The sequence below is a fragment of the Symphodus melops genome (genome assembly GCF_947650265.1).
Source record: "Symphodus melops genome assembly, chromosome: 11".
NCBI classification, from domain to species: Eukaryota; Metazoa; Chordata; class Actinopteri; order Labriformes; family Labridae; genus Symphodus; species Symphodus melops.
In genome coordinates this window covers 25126643-25149381 of record NC_136701.1, presented here as the reverse complement: position 1 = coordinate 25149381, position 22739 = coordinate 25126643, and the positions used below count along the sequence as shown (strand labels likewise).

At 43.5% G+C, this 22739-nt stretch overlaps 2 protein-coding genes across 5 annotated transcripts in view; one reads left to right on the top strand and one right to left on the bottom strand.

The window, feature by feature from the left end:
- Window positions 1-7569: 7569 nt before the first annotated feature.
- Window positions 7570-13238, bottom strand: cldn2 (claudin 2). 3 transcript variants are annotated; one of them, XM_079356271.1, is made up of 3 exons: window positions 12989-13238; window positions 11468-12131; window positions 7570-9404 (listed from the first exon to the last, which is right to left on the bottom strand). In XM_079356271.1, exon 3 carries the CDS (start codon window positions 9344-9346, stop codon window positions 8525-8527), a length of 822 nt encoding a protein of 273 aa, XP_079212397.1. In that variant the 5' UTR covers window positions 9347-9404; window positions 11468-12131; window positions 12989-13238; the 3' UTR covers window positions 7570-8524. The 3 variants fall into 3 exon arrangements, with proteins under 3 accessions (XP_079212397.1, XP_079212399.1, XP_079212398.1); XM_079356273.1 differs by having other exon boundaries at window positions 11468-11952; XM_079356272.1 differs by lacking the exon at window positions 12989-13238 and having other exon boundaries at window positions 11468-12228.
- A 3435-nt stretch (window positions 13239-16673) lies between these two features.
- Window positions 16674-22739, top strand: part of clip2 (CAP-GLY domain containing linker protein 2) — a 31001-nt gene continuing 24935 nt past the window's right edge. For both annotated transcript variants that reach the window (XM_079355813.1, XM_079355812.1), the window contains exons 1-2: window positions 16674-17056; window positions 18725-18950. In XM_079355813.1, the coding sequence (XP_079211939.1) occupies window positions 18836-18950 (115 nt within the window). In that variant the 5' untranslated portion in view covers window positions 16674-17056; window positions 18725-18835. The remainder of the gene's footprint in view (window positions 17057-18724; window positions 18951-22739) is intronic.

The window sequence follows — 22739 nt, the reverse complement described above, 5'->3', positions numbered from 1 at the left end:
TCAGAGGGACTGGAATAAAGAAGTCAGGATTTAAACGTGTTGGCACAGCCTGGTGTTCGAGTGACCACAGAGCGTCTTTGTGGTTTATTTTGATTTAAACTCTTAATGTTAACTGTCTCTACGTGCAGCTGGGTGTCTCTGACTTCTGCAGGGTTTGCTGTGGACTTATCGTTTGTTTTCACCTATAACTATTTTTTTTACACCACCTAATGGAAACATTTATTTTATTTTAAGACAAACATTTATTTCCAAAACACTTTAAAAGCTGTGTGCAGACTCCCGCTCAGTCTAACGGTTTGACCACAACACATGACCAGAGTCTGTCGCTCGGCCGGGTCTCTATTTTCTTTTCACTGACTGAAGCTTGTGTGGATTCAAAAAACAGTTTTAGTCAATATTTTCAAACCTGGTGAACTCTTCAATTCTTAATTTAACCACCAGAGGGCGCCCTCTCTTACACTTAGTTTCAGAAAAGGGCATTTTCGAAAAAGGAAACTTCAGGCTGTTGGGAAAAATGTGAAATCCTGATTTCACTCATTAGCTAAGTCTGAACTTCAGGAAATGCATTCAAGGGGAGGGGTGAAACTCTTGAATGAGGTATAATCCATTTTCAGTAAACGGATTGTGACACAGGCAGACTCCCCCTCTCTTTCCTCCACATTTTGTTTATTCTGAATTTTTATTTCAACACGCTACCTGTTATTGCTCCCAAACATTTCTCTTTATAAATCTGCTACCATGAACTTGAATGATGGGAGATTCCTCCTTTGATAAAGAATATAATGGATTTTTTAGATATTCAAAGTGTAAAATATTTTGGTTTGTGAATTTGTCGTTGGTTGCATATTTTGACCCACAGCCGCAAACTGCAAATCCAGCCTATAAAGTTGGTCGTTACAAAACTGAAATGAAAGGCTGAAATGTTAGACGCTTACTGATTGGACGGTTTTGACACGCATGCGGTTTCACCACTTCCTCGTTAGTATAGTGGACAGTATCTCCGCCTGTCACGCGGAAGACCGGGGTTCGATTCCCCGACGGGGAGTTTCTTTATGCCGCTGAAGCTTACACGACGGGAAATAAGGTGTTTTGTAAACTAAACTAAAATTCACCTGTGGTCTTTAGTATAAACGCGGTATGTCTGTTCTGGGTTTTTTTCGTTCGCAGCGCTCGCGACCTCAGTTTCAGAGCCGGCGAACACTGTTGCTAGGTTACGAAAGTCAATTTCCACTTCGTTCGGTGTTCACCTTTAAGTCTGTTTGTTTAATGTTTGCTTTCAGTCAAGGAAACGCCACAAAGTAAATACGACGTTAATGTATATAAAATACACCCTGTCGTCGGAGTATGAAAGGTCTTCTTACATCTACCAAAAGGGTGAAACAGCGCCCCAAAATTCTCCGTAGTGGTCAAAAGTATATTACATCCGTAGTGATAAGGACTATAAGGACTACCATACCATAGAGAATCTAAGCATTTGAAATCACCCCATTGATTGGTTGGAAACAGGCAACGCCTCATCGTCACCTTCCTCGTTAGTATAGTGGACAGTATCTCCGCCTGTCACGCGGGGGCCGGCCGCAGATAGCCGTAGAAGAGAAATCAGTGTTCCAGGAGGCGCTCGGGACGGTGCAGGATCGAATCCGACTCTGCCCAAACAAAATGGCCAATATTCATACCAGAATATTTCTCTATGTTGTACACATCTCTTTCATAAATAGCTGTTTCCCTCTAAATGATGGTAAGAAACATCCTCAAATACTGCTGCAGTGTTATTTACTAAATTACAATATCAAGTTTAATTTTAATCAAATACTGTACATCTCAGTTTGACAATATCCTGTCCTGTAAATAACAATGACCTGAAATGTACAAGAAACAAGTAAATTTAGTGAGTTTCTTTTCAGTTCCAATATGAAAAAAATACAGTAAAGTAGAAATGCCTTCACAATATTTTATTATACACACAAGATCTATTATAAAAACCTTTCTGAATTCTAAATCACACAAAATGATATGAACAATAAATGAACACAAAGAGAAATACACAGTAGTATATACAAGGTTTGTAGCTATAAACATATTTACAATAGTGGGGCAAAAAGCAGTCACTGTTTCTTTTCTGCAGCCCATCTGTCCCTTTCAGTGTCGTGAAAGCCAGACTGATGAAACTCTGCCCAGGTCATTTCTTTAACCATGCCCTGTGCCCTGTACATGGAGAACACTCTGGAGGGGCAGTAAATGGACTTTCCTAGCACCCCCGGGAAGGATGCATGTATATGAGGGCTGCTCGGACCCTGTTTTAGTGGCTGGTGACAGAACCTGCACAGACGACCTGTCAGCAGCTGCAATGACGACTTCCTGTTTGCCCTCTGCTCTGCCACCTTTCTCCATTCTGCCCCCCTCTGTTTGGCAGCATCCAGCTCCCGCTCAAAAAACGGAGAGGCAGCAAAGTCCTCAAAGGACATCCTGGGGTTCTTAAGGCCTTCATGTTCATAGATCTTAAAAACCTTCGTTGAACAATAAAAGTACTTTACAACTGGGCACTGATAAAAGAAATGAACTGAACAGCCATCCCCAAGATATCTGGACTTTGGCTGACCACAGGCAGAACAGTTCCTGGTCATCTTTTTCTGATGCTGCTGTTTTTCCAGTTTTACTCGCCCATTACCTCCTGGCGGTCTGACACATCGCCTCCACGTTGAAAAACCAGAGTGAGAGCATTGGTTCTCACCTGGTCCTGTTTTTGAGGAGGGGACTTGTCCTGAAGGGAGGGATTTTTTTTTTATCCTCATGGCCTCGTCAGAGGGGTCCTGGCGAACATGGCCTGACGGACCCTTCCTGAAGGACACTGTTGCCCTTCCTGGAAAGAAGTCAACTGTCTTCTTCATTATCTCCTGTGCACAGCAGAACACAATGTACATTTGTTATATTAATCAAAGTGTAATCAAGCTGTTATATCAACAGTGTTACTGATGTATATAAAATAACCTGCATTTTTAATGACGAGGTAATAACACTTACACACCAGATAGTCATTATTTGACGTGATACCTTATAATAGGTGGGTTTTTTTCATGGCAATTCAATTGAATCTTTCATGTAAACTATAGTTGTATAAAAACAAAATATTAACCTGACACAATGATTATTTGAGTAAAAAACCGTGAAAGGTTCAAACAAAAAGGATTTTTTGTCACTATCAGCAGGAGAGAAATTGTTTTATTACAGTCGTCAATAATCAATAAAATAACATTAATATTACAGTTGAGTTATTTTCATCAGTGTAAAAATAACATTAACGTTACCGATATTGTACCACCTTGCTACCTTAGCAAAAAGAAATCATAGTTCGTGTTTGTCAACACAACTCAACTCAAATAAACTACCATTAAACAGGTTTTAAGATATAAATGAGGATTGTTAATAAAGTCGATGAAAAAACAAGCAAGACTTACGTTTGAGTAGTTGGATATATGTTATTAAAGTTGTGAAAAAGGTGACGATAAACTGTTGATACGGAGTTCTCTTAACTTTGTGATGAAGAAGACCCTGCACTGACTGTCGGACTGTCACTCAAACCTGAAGAAACGGGGTCTCCTTACATTTACCAAACGGGGGAAACAGCGCCCCCCAAATCTCCATAGTGGCCAAAAGTATATTACATCCGTAGTGATAAGAACTACCATAGAGAATGAATGGTAAAAGTTAAGGAAATTAAAGACTACTATTCCCGGCCCTGGCGCGGGGGCCGGCCGCAGATAGCCGTAGAAGAGAAATCAGTGTTCCAGGAGGCGCTCGGGACGGTGCAGGATCGAATCCGACTCTGCCCAAACAAAATGGCCAATATTCATACCAGAATATTTCTCTATGTTGTACACATCTCTTTCATAAATAGCTGTTTCCCTCTAAATGATGGTAAGAAACATCCTCAAATACTGCTGCAGTGTTATTTACTAAATTACAATATCAAGTTTAATTTTAATCAAATACTGTACATCTCAGTTTGACAATATCCTGTCCTGTAAATAACAATGACCTGAAATGTACAAGAAACAAGTAAATTTAGTGAGTTTCTTTTCAGTTCCAATATGAAAAAAATACAGTAAAGTAGAAATGCCTTCACAATATTTTATTATACACACAAGATCTATTATAAAAACCTTTCTGAATTCTAAATCACACAAAATGATATGAACAATAAATGAACACAAAGAGAAATACACAGTAGTATATACAAGGTTTGTAGCTATAAACATATTTACAATAGTGGGGCAAAAAGCAGTCACTGTTTCTTTTCTGCAGCCCATCTGTCCCTTTCAGTGTCGTGAAAGCCAGACTGATGAAACTCTGCCCAGGTCATTTCTTTAACCATGCCCTGTGCCCTGTACATGGAGAACACTCTGGAGGGGCAGTAAATGGACTTTCCTAGCACCCCCGGGAAGGATGCATGTATATGAGGGCTGCTCGGACCCTGTTTTAGTGGCTGGTGACAGAACCTGCACAGACGACCTGTCAGCAGCTGCAATGACGACTTCCTGTTTGCCCTCTGCTCTGCCACCTTTCTCCATTCTGCCCCCCTCTGTTTGGCAGCATCCAGCTCCCGCTCAAAAAACGGAGAGGCAGCAAAGTCCTCAAAGGACATCCTGGGGTTCTTAAGGCCTTCATGTTCATAGATCTTAAAAACCTTCGTTGAACAATAAAAGTACTTTACAACTGGGCACTGATAAAAGAAATGAACTGAACAGCCATCCCCAAGATATCTGGACTTTGGCTGACCACAGGCAGAACAGTTCCTGGTCATCTTTTTCTGATGCTGCTGTTTTTCCAGTTTTACTCGCCCATTACCTCCTGGCGGTCTGACACATCGCCTCCACGTTGAAAAACCAGAGTGAGAGCATTGGTTCTCACCTGGTCCTGTTTTTGAGGAGGGGACTTGTCCTGAAGGGAGGGATTTTTTTTTTATCCTCATGGCCTCGTCAGAGGGGTCCTGGCGAACATGGCCTGACGGACCCTTCCTGAAGGACACTGTTGCCCTTCCTGGAAAGAAGTCAACTGTCTTCTTCATTATCTCCTGTGCACAGCAGAACACAATGTACATTTGTTATATTAATCAAAGTGTAATCAAGCTGTTATATCAACAGTGTTACTGATGTATATAAAATAACCTGCATTTTTAATGACGAGGTAATAACACTTACACACCAGATAGTCATTATTTGACGTGATACCTTATAATAGGTGGGTTTTTTTCATGGCAATTCAATTGAATCTTTCATGTAAACTATAGTTGTATAAAAACAAAATATTAACCTGACACAATGATTATTTGAGTAAAAAACCGTGAAAGGTTCAAACAAAAAGGATTTTTTGTCACTATCAGCAGGAGAGAAATTGTTTTATTACAGTCGTCAATAATCAATAAAATAACATTAATATTACAGTTGAGTTATTTTCATCAGTGTAAAAATAACATTAACGTTACCGATATTGTACCACCTTGCTACCTTAGCAAAAAGAAATCATAGTTCGTGTTTGTCAACACAACTCAACTCAAATAAACTACCATTAAACAGGTTTTAAGATATAAATGAGGATTGTTAATAAAGTCGATGAAAAAACAAGCAAGACTTACGTTTGAGTAGTTGGATATATGTTATTAAAGTTGTGAAAAAGGTGACGATAAACTGTTGATACGGAGTTCTCTTAACTTTGTGATGAAGAAGACCCTGCACTGACTGTCGGACTGTCACTCAAACCTGAAGAAACGGGGTCTCCTTACATTTACCAAACGGGGGAAACAGCGCCCCCCAAATCTCCATAGTGGCCAAAAGTATATTACATCCGTAGTGATAAGAACTACCATAGAGAATGAATGGTAAAAGTTAAGGAAATTAAAGACTACTATTCCCGGCCCTGGCGCGGGAGACCGGGGTTCGATTCCCCGACGGGGAGTTTCTTTATGCCGCTGAAGCTTCCACTTACAAGGAGTGCAGGAAGAACTCTTCAATTCGGTCTTTGTTAATCTTTAATTACCTTTATGACAATTTTCCTGTGATTTTATTTTACCAAACTCTTCAGTCTAATTTTAAAATAATCTGAAATAGCCTCTTCGTATGAAACATTACAGAGACAGGCTTACTCTGTTGCTGACAGTTACTGTCACTGGGGCACTCTGTGGACATGGGAGGGACGCCATTCTCCCAGTTGGGAGACAAACTTTGAAACAATTTTAAGTTGGGAAAACATATTGTTGCATTAAATAGTTTATTACCCCATCAGTATTGGCTGGTTAATTTAATTTAATTTCTTCTTCATTATTATGTCTGTTAGCTGTGGAGGGAGGGTTGTGTCTCTTCTTACACAGACTGCCTGTGTGAACAAAAGACCCCTTTAGGATAATCTAGTCTGTTTTTGAGAGCATGTTTGTGTTTTCCCACACTCTCAAAATGTGTGTGTGTTGTGAATGTGTGTGTGTCCATGGTCCACTTATCTCTGGTGTTCTCTCGGTCAAATGTATGGCGGTCGAACCGGTTCAGTTTCTGACCGGATTCCAGTCTCCTGACCGCACACAGTAGTCTGAAATCTGCAGCCTTATCGTTCCCTATCAGGGCGAAGGTTTGATTATCTGTGCGACAGAGACGAACAATAACACACAGTTGTTTCTTTTAAATCAACGTGTGGAGCCCAGCAATGAAAAACGCTTTCAGTTTTTAAACTCGAGACATTTCAAAGTCATATAAACACAACGTAAACACTCTGAAATTGAAACTGTACCCTAGATTGTGTTGTAAAGAACGACCTTCCTGAACTGACCCAGTGATCATGTATGTTTGAGTCCCACAGTCGACCTGTAAGTCAAACTGCCTATCGATCGGTCTAAAGTAGTTCTGCTCTGTTTGTTTTGGTTTGTTTGTGTCGATCTTCTGTTTGCTCTCAGTTCAGGGCTGCGATCTTTTTCTCATTCCTGCCTGCTGTGAAAACACAGCAAGAGACTCATCTTTATCATGAGCGGCCTTTTCATATTTTCACAACTATATTCGACAACGAGAGCGTTCAAGTACCAGACGCTGTGTTGTTTTACTTTAAAGCAACAATATGCAACTTTTAAACCTTGAAAAGGAAATTTAAAGGTAGATTTTTTTTTAGCGTAATAACTTTCATCAGGGAGATTGTCGTCTGACTCCACCGAGCGGCCTGGTCGCCTGTTCTCTGTAACTTTGTTAGCATGCCGAGGTCATCTCACATGAAGAGCGTGCGACTTTATGACACTGAAGCTTCTTGACTTAAACTGCAGGATTATTAAGAGGTCGCTCCCGACTCGAGGCTGCTCGGATTATCTTGTAGTGTACGTCGTAAAAAGATTCAATCTTAAGGTCTCTGTTTTGAGCAGAGATCCTCAGGGACGTCCCGATTTACTGAAAACATGTCAGATATTTAGGATTTAAAATGTTATGATGGTGACTGGAGGAAGTTGTGTGTGACGACAACCGCAGAGAGAGACGAGGGAGGACAGTAATAAGTGTAGAAGAAACTTAAAAAGAACAAAAGGCTTCGATTTGAGAGTCAATCTGACGGTGAAATGACACATTCGTTCTTTATTTTCATTTTAATTCACGTAGATAAAACATGTCTGAAACGTTCTGGTACAAAAAGTAAAACATGTTGTCTTCACGCTGCTGACCAGCTGTAGAAATACTGTCAAAACCTAAGTGAAGTTTTCAGTGTAACTGTTGAACTAACATTTTTCAAAAGGCTGCCAGAAAATATAAGACTGGAATTAAACCCAAATATTTCACACATTTTCACAGGAAGGTCAATAAAATATAAGGCACATAATCAATTAATATGAAAACAGCTAAAAAACTTTGATCTGAAGACGGTCCATGTTGACAGTTCGATGATTTATCTTTCAGTCAATAAAAGCTTTAAAGGTCACATGACCTCCTCGTCTTCAGGTGAAATCAGTGTCCTCGCTCCTCTTCATCATGTGTGTGAAGTGTGTTGTTGTAAATCCTCTCTGATCCTGTATTTGATCATGTCTATAAACCCCTCTATTTCAGCCCTGCTCAGAACAGGCTGTTTCTGTGTCTGTAGCTTTAAATATGTAAATGAGCTGTGTCTGACCACGCCCCCTCTCTGGAAGGGCTCGGGTGTACTCGCTGCTTTCTTGGTGAATATTTGGTGCCTAGGATTTGTATTTGTGTTCCTGTATCAGGTATCGATATTGTTTTGCTTTTCACTCGAATCAAAGTTTAAAAATTCTGGAATCATGACGACCCCATGTCACAAAACGTTCCCACAAAATCGGCACATTGATGAGTCACTGCTGAGGTATTGGAAGATCGTGACGTGATCAGTGACTTTGTTCCTGTCGTCTGAAAACATAAAGCGGCTCGTCCACGCGTCGTCACATCGCCAGATTCCCACGATTGAGTTGTTGTGGTTTTTCTCCATTAAGCATATCGTGCCTCTCTAATTTAACTCAACCTCAGATGTCATGGAGCCACATTTGATGGCGTGACCCTCAGACGTATCCTGTGATGTCATATCCTGCCGCTGTGGGCTTCTTGGCTCCCTGGACGGCATTTGCACTCGACTGTGAGCTGCCTGTGTTACTGCGGACCAGCGTCGCCCCCCTGCTGCTTGCGTGGACACCCCCGACCTGCAGGGTGGGGTTTCGGTACGTCTGTGAGGTCGTCCGCACCCCTGGGCCGGGCACGCCACCTGGTACCGGATAAGGATAACCTCCGCCCTGACGTCTCGCGCGACCTCCTCCCTGCTCCTCGCAGCACGACACGCACAGCATCCCTCCTCCGAGCATGGTGATGAGCGCAGAGGCCAGACCGACATACAGACACTCCCCCAGCTCGAACTTCATGCTGGCAGGAAGATTGGGTCTGTAGAAGGTCTGGACTACCTCGTGAGTGGTCCACGCCACAGGTATGAGCGCCAGGAAGCCAGCGGCCAGGAATAATCCCCCACCTGTGCCCGCAACACGATTCTTCACTGTGCCCGTTCCTTCTAAGCAGAGAGTGCACTGCATCCCCAGGACCGAGATCGCGATCGCGAGGATGGACAGCACGATGGAGATGACCATGAGGGCACGGGAGGCCTGGAGGTCGGAGGGCAGGGCCAGCATGGAGTTATAGGTCTCGCACTGAAACGCGCCCGTGCTCTGGTAGACGCACTCCATCCACAGACCTCTCATGTTGGCGACGGCCGTGACGATGTTGGAGCCGATGTGGGCGGAAATCTGCCAGTATGGAAGCACCGTGGCGACCATCGTACCCAGCATCCCCAGCAGGCCCAGGAAGAAGCCCATCAGCTCCAGAGCTGCGGACGCCATGGCGCTGACTCGGAGACGACCAGAACAGGCAGAGAAGAGCGCCGCCGGAAATCAGCTCCTGCAAAACACGCAATGAATTCATCATCAATTCAAGTATAAAAGAATCCAACGTGAACTATTCTCTGCGTTATAATGTCTCCCACAGGGGCGTGTCCAGAGGACGGGGGGTCTGGGCCTCTTAAAATCTGATTGGCCCCCGAGGTGCCAGCCCAAAAACGAAGACTCCTATTGGCTATTTGCATTCTCAGAGGCGGGACCAGAGTTTAAAATCAGCGTCCCTGAGATAAATATTTGGGGAAGCACAGTCTGTGTCTTCCAAACTGCACCAGACAAAGTCCGTCCACCCCCCCCCCCCCCCCCCCCCCCCCCCCCCCGGATGGAGTGACATTAACACTTTATTAAAAAGAACTCGTGTGTACACGTGGTAACTCATTTACCAACACGTTCTCTCTGGGTCAGGCTGCAGACGGATCCAGGTTCTGTTTGTCGTGTCAAAGTTTGTGAACACACAAAGTTTGTGTCTTTACAGCTCAGCTGGCCCGACGCCTGATCCTGCTCGCTCGTCCCCCCGTCACATGAGATTCAGGAAGTCCTCCAGAATTTAAAGAGCTCAAAGGCTCTGCGAACACTTTCTAAAGCTAATTGTGTTTATTTACAGACAATGTTATTCACTGCTGTGTTTTTTTATTGGAAATAAAAAGAGTTAAAAAAAAAAGGGACCTCTGTCCTTTTTCATTCAGCTCGCTCCTTTTTTAAACTTTACGTCGTTCAGGTGCAGACTCAGTTTATCTGTTTTTAGTCCCTGAAGTCCCAAAAAGAAAATATATTTTATCCTGTGTGCACAATTTAATGGTTGTAATTATTGGTTGTGTATTATAGAGCACGCTCCCCGCCTGCAGTCTGAGTCTCCATGGGGTTCATCTCCTCGGATTCACACTAATGGTTGATTGGATGCTGCGAGGGAAGGGTGACTTCTCTGATTATCTTCTGCTAATTCAGGGTGTATACCCACCCGGGCCGCCTCAAAGCGGGCGGCCTCAAAGCGGGCGGCCCAGGTTCAAATCTGGCCTGTGACTTTTTTTCTCGCCCACTGTCTCTCTCTGACTTTATCCGCTGTCCTGTCCATTAAAAGATAAGCCTTTAAAATAATAATAATGAGATCATTTTACTTCCATGATAACGGGACGTGGACGTGAGGTGTTGACCTCTACTCTGCAGAGTAACAGAGTTAATTTAATGCTCGTTTACGTCTGCAGGTCACACTGCAAACATCTCCGAAAAAAACAAGGCTTTAACACCTGGAACACACACACACACACACACACACACACCAGGTTGACAACCTCAGCACATAACGTAATGATATCGTCTGCACGAGATAATAACGAGTTACTTATTATAACGTGTGTGCATCACAATCATCTCGTGCACACGAGTCATCGTCTGACTTGTTGTTCCCGCCGAGTTAATGACCCGTGCTGCTCACAACCTGATGTTTAGTTTCACTTGCAGGTTGAATTTATTACTGAAAATTACAAGTCTGAAAATCCACATTTATCTCCCGCTGCGATCCCGTTACGTCACCGGGCTGCAAAATCAGGACCAAGAATGAACTTTGACATTTCTTTATGAATTTGATTTGTGTTTTCATCTCCTGCTTTAAAAGACTACAGATGAAAATCTGCCTCCCATTTGTTTGAGTGTGCAGTGAAGTCACGTCAGACTTTATGTTATATAGCATTTCTAAAGCAAAGCTAAATGCTGTGCAGGTTTAAAACACCATATAAAAGGACTAACGTGAATAAAGTCAAGAATAAAGGTCAAAATGTCAAACTCAACAACTAAAAACCGACGTAAAGAGGCGTGTCTTTAAATTCTGATTTTAAGGTGAATTGTTTCACAGATTTAAAGCAGCCTCCTCAAAGTTTCCTCAGGTTTGAAGCCCGCATTTATAAAAAAGACCCGAGAGCCAACAAATGAAGCTGCTGATAAATAAAGATAAAGACTCAGAAACACCCTCCGCTCTTTCAGCTTTCACTCAAAGTGTTACATCTCCTTCATTTCACACGTAAACATGTCCAAATGTGACGCACACACCCGCAGCTGACTTTCATGCATTACCTGGAATCCTGGAGAGGAGTCAGACGCTGGACAGCTTGACAAGTTGAGTCTTTGCAGAAGGAGCTGAAGTTGCAGCCGGAGCCGAGGAGGAGGAGGAGGAGGAGGCTGAGGATGAAGAGGTAGAGGAGGTGGTAGGAGCATGCAGCTTGTATGGATACCCTGCACTGTTGCACCTGCTGCCTCAGACTCAGACTGCCTCCTCAGACCTCGACTTATTCGCAGCTGTTCAGGCACTTAAACTCTGCTGGCTGCATATAAGACTCAGCGAGCCAAAAAGAGAAACACTTTCAGAACAAATGCTTTACAATCCTCTGAGTTTGATGCTCCGCCTGTTGCATAACCGACTTAATTCTAACAATAATACAGCACAATAGATTCTGCTACAGTCGGAGGTCCTGCATGTTGTCGCCCCGTCTCTCGTCTGTCTCTCTCAGATGCTCGGCTGTGTTTAAGTGATCTCTGTCCCTGGTTCAGACCTTCACCTCCTGTCACTTACACACACACACACACACACACACACACAGAGTCACAGTGACACACACACACACACTATCACACACACACACAGGCAGGTAAATCATTCTCTCATCTCTCTTCATTTCGCCAAAAAGTGGCTCATCGCTGCAGCAGCTGAGTCCAGAACAACGCGGCGTTCAGCAGATCCCTGTGAGTCAACGAATATTCAGGACGTTAGTTTTCTGTTTTATTGAGAGAAAAAAAAAAAAGATTCTTTCAGCATCTTTGAAGACAACAGAGGAGCTGAACAGAAAGAGTTCTCCTTTTCATGTTCAGAGTGGAGAAATACTCTAAAAGTTGCTCGTGAGCATTTTTTTTATGTATTTTTAATTAAAATCAGTGATGGAATAAAAAGCGCCTGAAGCAAAGGAAGTGAAGACAGAGGAATAACTTACTGTTTTATTTTACATCTTTAATTTCAGGTTAGTTTGCCTTTGTTAGCTGTGATGGCATAAAAAAAACTTGAAAGAGAGAAAAACATCTTATTTTTATTTATTTCTATTTTTTTTTTTGACCTTTAATTGATCTGAACGAGAGCGAGTCGAATCGATTGAACACTTTCCAACTTTCATCTTGACTCTGAAGTAGACAGAGGCGCTGATTGTCAACAGGCAAGGCAGGGGGCCCCCCAGGCCAGCAGGGGGGCCCCCGAGCGGCTTTACACCACATCAGCAATCTTTGTTGTTTTGAGAAATTACATTTAAAATAATTCAATAATATTAAAGACAATCAAGGAATCACAAAACAGGATTTCATACATCATTTTTCTGAGTCATTTTCAGTTGATAATAACTGAGCAGTGTTCCTGTTTTGTAATTTATTGGTTGGCAAACTTCATGAACTCAACGCCGGCTCTGCTCCTCCTCCTGCTGTTTCATATTTTGAATTTACTGCTTAATCAAGCTGACACCAAAGTTGGCTGCCTCCTTCACGTCACCATCCATCAGCTGTTTGACTGCTTGTCCGTCTGCAGACTGCTGAGAGCTACGAAAACATCAAACTCACCACGTCTCTGTGTCCTCAGGTGAAGACAGATGAAGACACGTATCCTCCGCGCTCGCCGAGCCTCCGTGTCATCCACACTGATTGCACGAGCCATCTGTATGTGTGTGTGTGTGTGTGTGTGTGTGTGTGTGTTCGTGTCGGTACAGTCCCACAGTTCTGGAGCTCCAGCCCTTCCTTTCTAATCCTTCACATAGCAGCAGCATCATAATGGGATTAGAGTGTAATCCAGTCACTTCCCCTACAAAGTGGACCGAGGGGGCAACGTCCACACACTCACAAACACTGAGCCATTATAATGAACCACAGAGAGGCTTTATCTGAACACGCTGCATATTAATGAGGCGGCTCAGGTCGGCTCGTGACCCCCTTTGTTACTGTTGTGACGGCCGGCTGCTCAGATATGTGAATTAAAGAGAGGAAATGAGGATATAATGGTGATTAACGCCAATCACAGCATCTCAACTCTTGGTGGAAATAATCCAAACGAGTGGAGACCTCTCGACAGGCCCAAAGACGCCAAACATGACGGCGGTTTGAACACGTCAGTCCCAAACTATTTTGATCTGTTAGCGTAAAGAGTGTTCAGTCAGAGCTTTAAATGTTCAGGCCAAAAATCATCGACCATAAAACTTTATTTTGTCTTTTGGAGAATCTCTGGATAGTTCTCAGCTAAGTTCTGACTACGAGTGTCTGAGGAACCATCCAAGATTCAAAAGTGAACAGTGAGAAACTTCACGTGGACTGAACCATAACCAGCTCAAGTCTGTGGCCCTGGGCCCCTTCAACCACCTCTGTGCTGTTTTCACTCACAGACAGAAAATTCCTCTTCATTTTCCTTCAGCTTTTTTAACAGGAATAAAAATTCACTGGAAGGGGCCCCCAATGAACTTCCTTGGGCCCCCAATGAACTTCCTTGGGTCCCCAACAGACGAATATCAAACTTTATTTTCTCTTTGGAGCATCTCGGCTTAGTGCTGACTAGAACTTCTTTAGGAGTTAATCTGAGAAACCATCATTGATTCAAAAATGAGCAGTGAGTGAAAAAAAGCTCCCCAGCGTTTTAAGGAGGGTGTAGTTTGCAGCTCACACCACCAGATGGCGGTAATGAGACAGATGTTTTTCTGAACAGTTTGAACCCTCGTGCTGTGACAGTTCAAGGACTTTGTTGAGTTCATGTCACACAGTTTAAAGAGCTCAGATAGACACCATTAATAAAGAGACTAAAAGATGTTTCCAAACATCCGTCCACTTTATCAGCTGCTTTAAAACGGATCTGATTGATGTCAGACATTGAAGAACCAATACTCTATCCCAACTCATTTACCTGAACTGTTGCTGTAAATATTTTGAATCAATTACCAGAAACCAAACAATCACCCTACAATGATTATGGTTTTGTTGGATTTAGAAGAAATAATGTCCCAACAAGGTGGCCGTGTTTCAGGATAAATGTCCCCATAAAATGTATGAAGACAATGAAGTCTTTCTCTTGTATCGTTTTTAACTCATTCATGAAACTCTAGAGACACCTAGTGGTCGACTGAAAGACGTACAGTCACTCTCATTTAGAGCCTCAGTCCACTCAATCCAGCTTGTTTAAATGGTTTTACGTAACAATCTCATCATGTACATGACTTTTGTTAGAGTAAATTATTTATCATTAAAAGTTTGAAACAAAATCTGTTCCAAGTGTCAATCCGGTATTTCAGCTGTCACTTTCTACAGTTACAAATAAACATTTGCTAATTCATCCAGAAGTTGATTTTGTCTCACTCTTGTCCGTACGACATTAAAAGTGAAGTATTAAATATATGACGAGCACCTGCTGAGCTAAAGGAGGATTTGGGACTCTGTAAGAAGGCCTTCTTGTGTTTCTCTGGCAGCCGAGTGGACTTGAGGCTGTGACCTGCCTGTTAAGTGCTCGTTTGTGTTGTGTGCTTAAAAAAACACAGCAGAAAGCATGAGAGTGACTGTTAGTGCTGTAATACTCATAAAAGACTTCAGTCAACTTTATTTGTATGGCACATTTAAAACAGACTCTGATGACTAAAGTGCTGTACAAACAAGACATAATAAAGACTACAAAGACAACAATGCAGCAGCCAGTATGTCCTCCTTCTAACTTTAGATTCTGCTCCTGAATGCTCTGGATCTGATTGGACCAGAGAAGGTAGGCGGGGCTTTGAAGGCCGTTTTGGACGCCCCTGGGTTTGCCAGATATGAGAGCAGTTATCAGGTGAACAGGTGTTGCAGCGATGGAAGCGGGCAGTGGAACTGCTTCAGATAGAAGTGATTGTACCCGAGCTAAAAAGCCTCTGCATGTTTCTAATAAGCTCCAGCAGCAGAAAGCTGCTCAAACTAGGATCAATGTTGGAGATGAAACATGGAGAGAGGTTAGAACGCAGAAAGCTTTACAGACCCATGCAGAGCTGGCTAAACACTGAAGCTACAGTGTCCACCACATGCAGAGCTGGCTAAACACTGAAGCTACAGTGTCCACCACATGCAGAGCTGGCTAAACACTGAAGCTACAGTGTCCACCACATGCAGAGCTGGCTAAACACTGAAGCTACAGTGTCCACCACATGCAGAGCTGGCTAAACACTGAAGCTACAGTGTCCACCACATGCAGAGCTGTGTGAGCATCCACTGTCAATAAAGGCACAAAGAGCCAAATTAACAAGTTAATGATCTTGGTTTCAGAGAATGTTGTGCACAGAGGATACTTGTGTTTTGCTTTATGGACCTTGTGGGGCTCCGTACATATTGATTTGTGTTTACAGTGCATTGATAAACAGAATTTCGCGGGTCAGCTGTCAAACTGGGACACTCCCAACAGCAGAGGAGCTAACCAATCCCAGTACCGACTTTGGGATCAGCTGACCAATCAGAACGTTTTAAAAGCTAACCGGAAAGAAAACCCCAGGCTATCGCTATAGGCCCCGCCCACAAGGTTGGAGAAATATGAGAATGAGTCGCCCACGTGATTATAGGAGCTCACGTGCTTTCAGTATCCATTGAGATTAGTCTGTTAGATTAAATTTTGCATTTCTATTATTACATATCTAACATTACACTGTAAACCTTTAACAGCTTGCCGGCTTGTAATTGGCTCAAACTTAACCCTTTACCAAATGCCTTTCTCTATTTTTCTAATTCATATTTTCTTGCTTATTTTTCGAAAATTTAAGGAAATTCATAATTATCAAAGAAACTTCAGAAACTATTTTTGAATTCGGCCAAATTAAAATGTTACAAATAAAACTTTACACTGTTATTTTGAGCTGATTTCCTGTCTGATAAACATATGGCGATGCTGTCTTTAATTGGCTGTTCATTGGTAAAAATAAGGTTTATTTCCGGTTAAATATGAGCCGAATTATAGAGAAGAATGAATAAATTAAAGTAGTGATGACTCATGCTGGCATGAGTCATGTATTTTGATCGATAACGACTGGCCAAGTTAAATCCCCTGACTCGTAAACGAGGATCCGCCAGACCTAGTTTCCCCTCATCACACCCCCAGGAGGCTCTGCTTCCCAGCCCCTTTGTTCAGTCTAGCCGGTGGGTTGAGTCAGAGGGAGGCTGTGCTTACCCAACAAACCCAACACCCACAGTGGGAACACGGACAGGAGTGTAAAGAGACCGGGGAAACAGGATTTGCTGTTTGCTCGTCACATTTGCAACCAGACGATCTGATTAAAAAAAAAAGTTGGCTTTGAGTGTTGCTGATGCTGCATTTCGTTTTGGGAAAGAGTCGGGACGTGTGCTCAGTGATCGGCCGCAGACACAGACATACATGTCGAGGAGATCTCGTCTCCTTGTGCTGGCTTTCTTCAGCAGCATCATCATCTAACCCATCACCGGTGTGCAGCTCCTGCAGCTCATCATCATCCGCTGATCCACGCTGACTCTCCCTTTCAGTTTCTGCTCAGCATCCATATTTGCATCCCAGGGAGTGGCAACCACTAATCCCCCCCTTTTTTTTCCGCCTGGGAAGAAAACTGAAAGTTCCCCGGCTGCCGGAGTCGGACACCCCTCGGACGCGCTCTTTCCCCACCTAGAAAGGTGAGAATTTTCTTGTGATAATGCGCCTTTGTGCCATTTTGTGACAAGCCGGGGGGAGCGGACTCAGTGTTGGAGGAAGTGAAGGATCAGCCTCTGGACCACGTTGCCGCAGTAGAGCTACAACAATAGATCAAACTGGCGTTGTGTTACATGCTCTTGTGGAGGTGCGCATCATCATCACAATGCTTTCATCCTGTTTCGAGTCAAAGACAAATAATCAAGGAGTCAATTTGGAAAAAAATAAATCCAGGCTTATTTGGAGAAATCCTGCAGGCCAGAGGGAAATCACAGTTTAGGGAAGGGAAGGGGGGGGGGGGGTCTCAGTTTAAAACCAAATCAACCACAATTCTCGCCTCCTTTCACAGGATCCTCTGCTCTGAAATAAAAGCAGCCACCCTGTTTGTTTAATGATGCAGCTAAAGGTGGACAGATTGAACCGCCTCGGCCTAAAATCTGCCTGCTTTCTTTTCCTAATGCAGCCGGCTTGGTTTTAAAAAGCCTCCACCAGATGTGTGTTGTTTATTGTAGGCTGTAACAGCATCACCTCTTCTTAATGGGCCATGAATTGTAGGCCGTGCTCCACTTGGGCATCGGCCTACATTCCCCGTGTTATATGTGTAATATGGTTCAATTGATAAATTGGCTATGAGAGGAAATATGAGGCGCTGAGGTGTTATTAATAATGATGAATGCACTGTGACAGACTGAAGGAGTGGCAGCACACAAAGACAGCTGTAATTTAAGGACTTTCTTGTCTGTGTTAATGTGTTGAATAAGTACTTGTAACTGTCGCGTAGTAGTGCTGTTACACTTTTTGGAAGAAAGCCTTCGCCTCATTAATTTCAGGTTTGCTGTCATAAGCAGCTCAAACGTGAGCCAAAAATAGGAGCACGTCGGCGCTTGGACATTTTTCTGTCACTGTTACCTGTGAAGTCTCCCAGTACCGGTCGGGACTGGTAAATACTTCACACTCCCAACTCCCCCAGCGATCAGCCTTTTTGTTGCTTGTCACGTCTGTCGAGATTAAAGTAGGAGAAGAAGACGGGCTATAAAAGGCAGTCGCATATCGTAACAAAAAAAAGTACAAAGATTTCTTGTTCTGAAAGCGGCTTCAAACATCTTTATTTAACTTTGCAGCAGCCTGTGATGGTGAAACACGAGTCAGGAGAAGTTCAGCAGCCATGTTTCGAATTGCACTGTTTCATTTGAAGGTTTTAAAGGAAGAGTGAGCAGCATGTATATAAATCATAACTCCAGTGTGTCCTGTGTACATGTGTGTGTGAGTCCTGACTGTCTCCAGTGAGGGAGAAGCTGGAGTCCTGCTGGCTGTGTTGTTGTCAGAGCTGTGTTTACATGGCTCCTCCCCTTGTGTATAAAAGCTGTTTGAGTCAAGAAGAAGAAGAACATACTCACTGATTATTAGGATGAAGAGTTTTTAGATCATTCTGTGTCAGTTTACATGAAGCTACCAGCTAACTGAAGACCGCTAACATTAGCACGCTAATGCAACGATGGTGCTTCATGGTGCGTTCTGAGTCTTCGTTTGATCTCTAGAGGAGAGAGTTTGGAGCTCCTCCCACAGTGCTCCAGTCAGGTGTGCTAGGTGTCTATCAACGGGGCCGATATCGATTCTAATTCTTTTTAATCACCGGCCTTTTCTTCCACCAGCTGAACATGGAGAGTGACAGCTGCCACGCCCACATCTAGCGCCCGATCCAGACGCCTTCATCTCCCGGGGAGGAGCTCTCAGGTCCTGGCCGTCTTTTCTGCCTCTCCACAATGAATATGCTGAAGTCCAGTGGACTGAAGATCCCTGGCCGGGGGCCCAAACATTCCAGCCCAGTGGGACGGACCTCGGCGGGAGGGACTTCCAGCCCCCTGGTTCCTAAAGACAGTGAGTTACACACTTCCTGCTCCTGGAAAATACAAGGAATTTCTTTCTTCCAGTTATCCTGTCTCGTCACCGGAAGTTTCTCAGGCCGAGTCATGACTCAGCCAAGCACAGCTGCTTTACACACACACACACACACACACACACACACGTTTGTGACTGGTGGATGGGCACAAACTCTCACAGATGGACCGGGATGTGTCCTTTAGTTTTTTTTAGCTTGATGCTAACACATACTTGTATTTGCCATTAACTCGCTCACTGAATTAGCATCTACTTAACAAACACAACAAACGCTATTCATGCAAATGTTCATGCAAACTCAAACCTCATAGAAGTGCTGACTCATGCTAGTCCTGTCCGCTGATTCATCTTTATAAACAGCTCTGATCCAGTGACGCAGCATGACTCGCCCTTCAGGACGGCGTTCCTGGGACGTAACGTGGTAACGTGGTCACGTGGTCACGTGGTCAGAAGCTGTCGTTTTATGTTCAACAGCATCAAAACACTTGAAACTCGTGTTGTAGTACTCAAAACTTTTAAAAGTTCTTGTCTCAGAATCAAAGACTTTTTCTTGCCTTGTTTCGGACTCGGATTTTAAATCCAGACCGACCAAGACCAAGACCAAGACCAAGAGCAAGACCAAGACCACCACCTGTTGGTTCTTTTTTTCACGTTATGACAGTGAAAAGCACAAAAACGCCTCTTTCTAAAAGAAGAATGCTGCGGCCTAAGATGGACTTTTTTTCCCAGTGATATTTATGGTCTCGGCCTTGTCGCCGTCTCAACCCCTAAACGTCTCGGTCTCGGAGCACTCTGGTCTCGATTATGTCTTGGTCTCAGTTTGTGTGGTCTAGACTTCAACAGTACTTGAAAGCATTATCAGTCACTCGTACGGAAGTCTAAGAAGACAGATGAATAAAACCTTTAAAGGATCGATCTGAGGATGTTCTGTCAAAAAAAATACCATTTTAAAACAGCGGATGATTCGACTCCACTGAGAAGGATTTTCTCTCAGTTCCAGGCCGCAGGCTGCCAAACATCGTGTTATTAACACCCATTAAGCGTTATTTACGCGGGCTCTCGTGTTTCTTTAAACGGAGAGTTGTTCTTTGTGATTTCTTGACGATCTAAAGAACCTATCAGAAATCTGAAATGAAAAAAGACAGAACCGTGACCACGCAGCTGCTGAAAATACGACTGCTGCTTACCCTAAAAATAAAACCATCTGTGTCAAACATCCGAATCAAAATGACAATCCTCTCTGCAGAAAGTAATCACAGATGTGTTTATCCTCCGCAGGTTTTTAGCTCACATGACACAAACATCCACATGTGAGACCTGCCTCTGCTAAATTACAGCTTCACAAGCAGAGTAATAGTCAGCCTTCCTTTTTAGCAGTGTTGTGTGTGTGTGTGTGTGTGTGTGTGTGTGTGTGTGTGTGTGTGTATGTGTGTGTGTGTGTGTGTGTGTGTTTATCAGAGGCTGTCACGGTTCACGCTGAGGGAAGAATTTCACGAGTAGAGAAAGAACAACAGAGCTGAAGTTTTAAACAGGATGTGCTTCCTTTAGTCCACGTCGTCCACGAGTCTCCTCATGGAAATATCAGGAGCTTGTTTTTTTCAGGAGGTTTCTGCGAGTGTCTAAAGACGTCTAAAGACTTCTAAAGACTTCAGACCTTCAGTCATACTTTTAACTCAAAGTTGTTGTGAGCTGAAGAAAAAGTTGCACTGGACCGTTCAAATCCACGAGTCGTCAAATACTGACGTCTCATGACGATGCCAAAGTTACGCTGATGTGTCTTTTTTTTTCAAAAGAGCCGAAAAGGGAACACTTTCTAAATTGCAGAGAGAACTCCCATGATTCCCCGCCAGCCTCGACATCATCTTTTGTTATTTTGATCATGATTGAGAGCCCCTCTGCATGTTTAAAGTAAGAACCAATAATCCTTCTTTGTATGCCCACAGTAAACACTCAAAGCTGCAGCATCACTTTTCTAACATGAGAAAGTTTGGATTTACTTCAACAGTCATTCGATATGTTTATCTGTGAACCGTCTATCCGAGTTATTGTTTGAGTGTTTGTGTGTGTGTCGTGTGTGTGTGTGTGTGTGAGCCGAGGGCAGAGCGGCTCAAATGGAGTCTGAAATCGTCCTGAACTCGAGCGTTAGGAGCTCAAAAAGCTAATCCTTTAATGTTTCATGCAGGACTGAACCTTTTAGCCTGCAGCCCGTCAGCTGGTAGGTAGCTGCTGTCCTCAAACACTTTCTGCTGTTTTTGTTGTTTGTCAGAGCAGACATGAGCTCATTACTCACATCCTGTTTATCCACCAAACACAACACACAGGCACGATGAGCGTAGCTTTGACTCTCCCTGATCAAACATCCTTAAAGCTTCCTAAAATGGCTTCATATGCATCGTCGTGTTTTAAATGGGAAGAGTGGGACCACTCTCCAGGTTGGCTTCAAAACACCAAGTAGACACCATGAGGACGATTCTGCAGCCCCAGTGTGTTGATGCAAAGATGCCTGGCCTCGTTGTTTGTTGGGGATTTTTTTACGGGGTGTTTGTGAGAAGGGGCCGCCGCGTCGGAAGTTGGCAGAGTTTACTTTACACAATTTAAAGAACTGTTTCCAAAGAAAGCCGTAGTCAATGAGCGAGAAGAGGGGAATGCATCCGAGCCTTCCCCCCCAGCTCCTTTTTTTTTTTGAAGTGAAAATAGCCGAGCTGTCGCTGTGCCACGTCTCCTGTGACCTTGGAAGTGAGTTTCTCAGCAGAAATATCTCCAGTCACTGTCGGAGGCTGCTTCCTGCACTCCTCACACACGCTTCCACATTCTGCACACCGAATGCTGCTTTCTCTCATCCTCTGTGTGTGTTTAAACCTGCAGAGTCGTCTTACACTTTACTATACGATACCGATCTATTACCCTCAGAAGACGTTAACTTTAACTTAACGTTCTCTCTTTTATTCTGGTAAGAATAAAAAAGAGTGAACCGGCTGTACTTTCAGTGCATGCTGTGTCTCCGTCTTCTGCCTGCTCCACTTTTCAGAAAATGTGTGCTCAAACAGGCCGTTTGGGGATTTTTCCCTTCATGACATCACAAAGGGCAGTAGCCCCTCCTCCCCAGGTGGGTGACACTCCCACAGCTAGGTGTTTGTTCTGCCCTCTGAGTCTGCCTTCTCACCGTAAACAATAGGACATGGAGCCAGAAAGCAGCGAGTACACCCGAGCCCTTCCAGAGAGGGGGCGGGGTCAGACACAGCTCATTTACATATTTAAAGCTACAGACACGGAAACAGCCTGTTCTGAGCAGGGCTGAAATAGCCACCAGCAGAGATCGTAGAGTTACATTAATAAAAGCACGATTATAATAACATCTCAGAGTGGCCTCTATCATTCAATAAACACTCAAGATTTATACTCTGATGTAATAAACTTTGGGGGGGGGGGGTAAAGTTTGACTTGGATGACTGAAGGGACACGGCGTAGACCCGTCCTGCTCTCCAACCAAAAGCTAAAGACAGCAAGCACATTTTAAAAGAGAGCAACGTAATCTGAAAAAACAAAAACCCACAAAGGACTGCTCTGATGTCTTCAATCCTTCGTGCGTGCTTCACGTAATAGTCATTTCACATTCAATGTTCCTGGATTAACTTGCCTCAGGGGTTATGTAACGCCTGGAGAAATCAATGACTGGCATCATGTAGGTTTGTAAAAAAAGGGGACAGCTCAGTTATTCTAAAAAATGTAAAAAAAAAAAGGCAAATTCATCTGTTTGCATCATGTGAC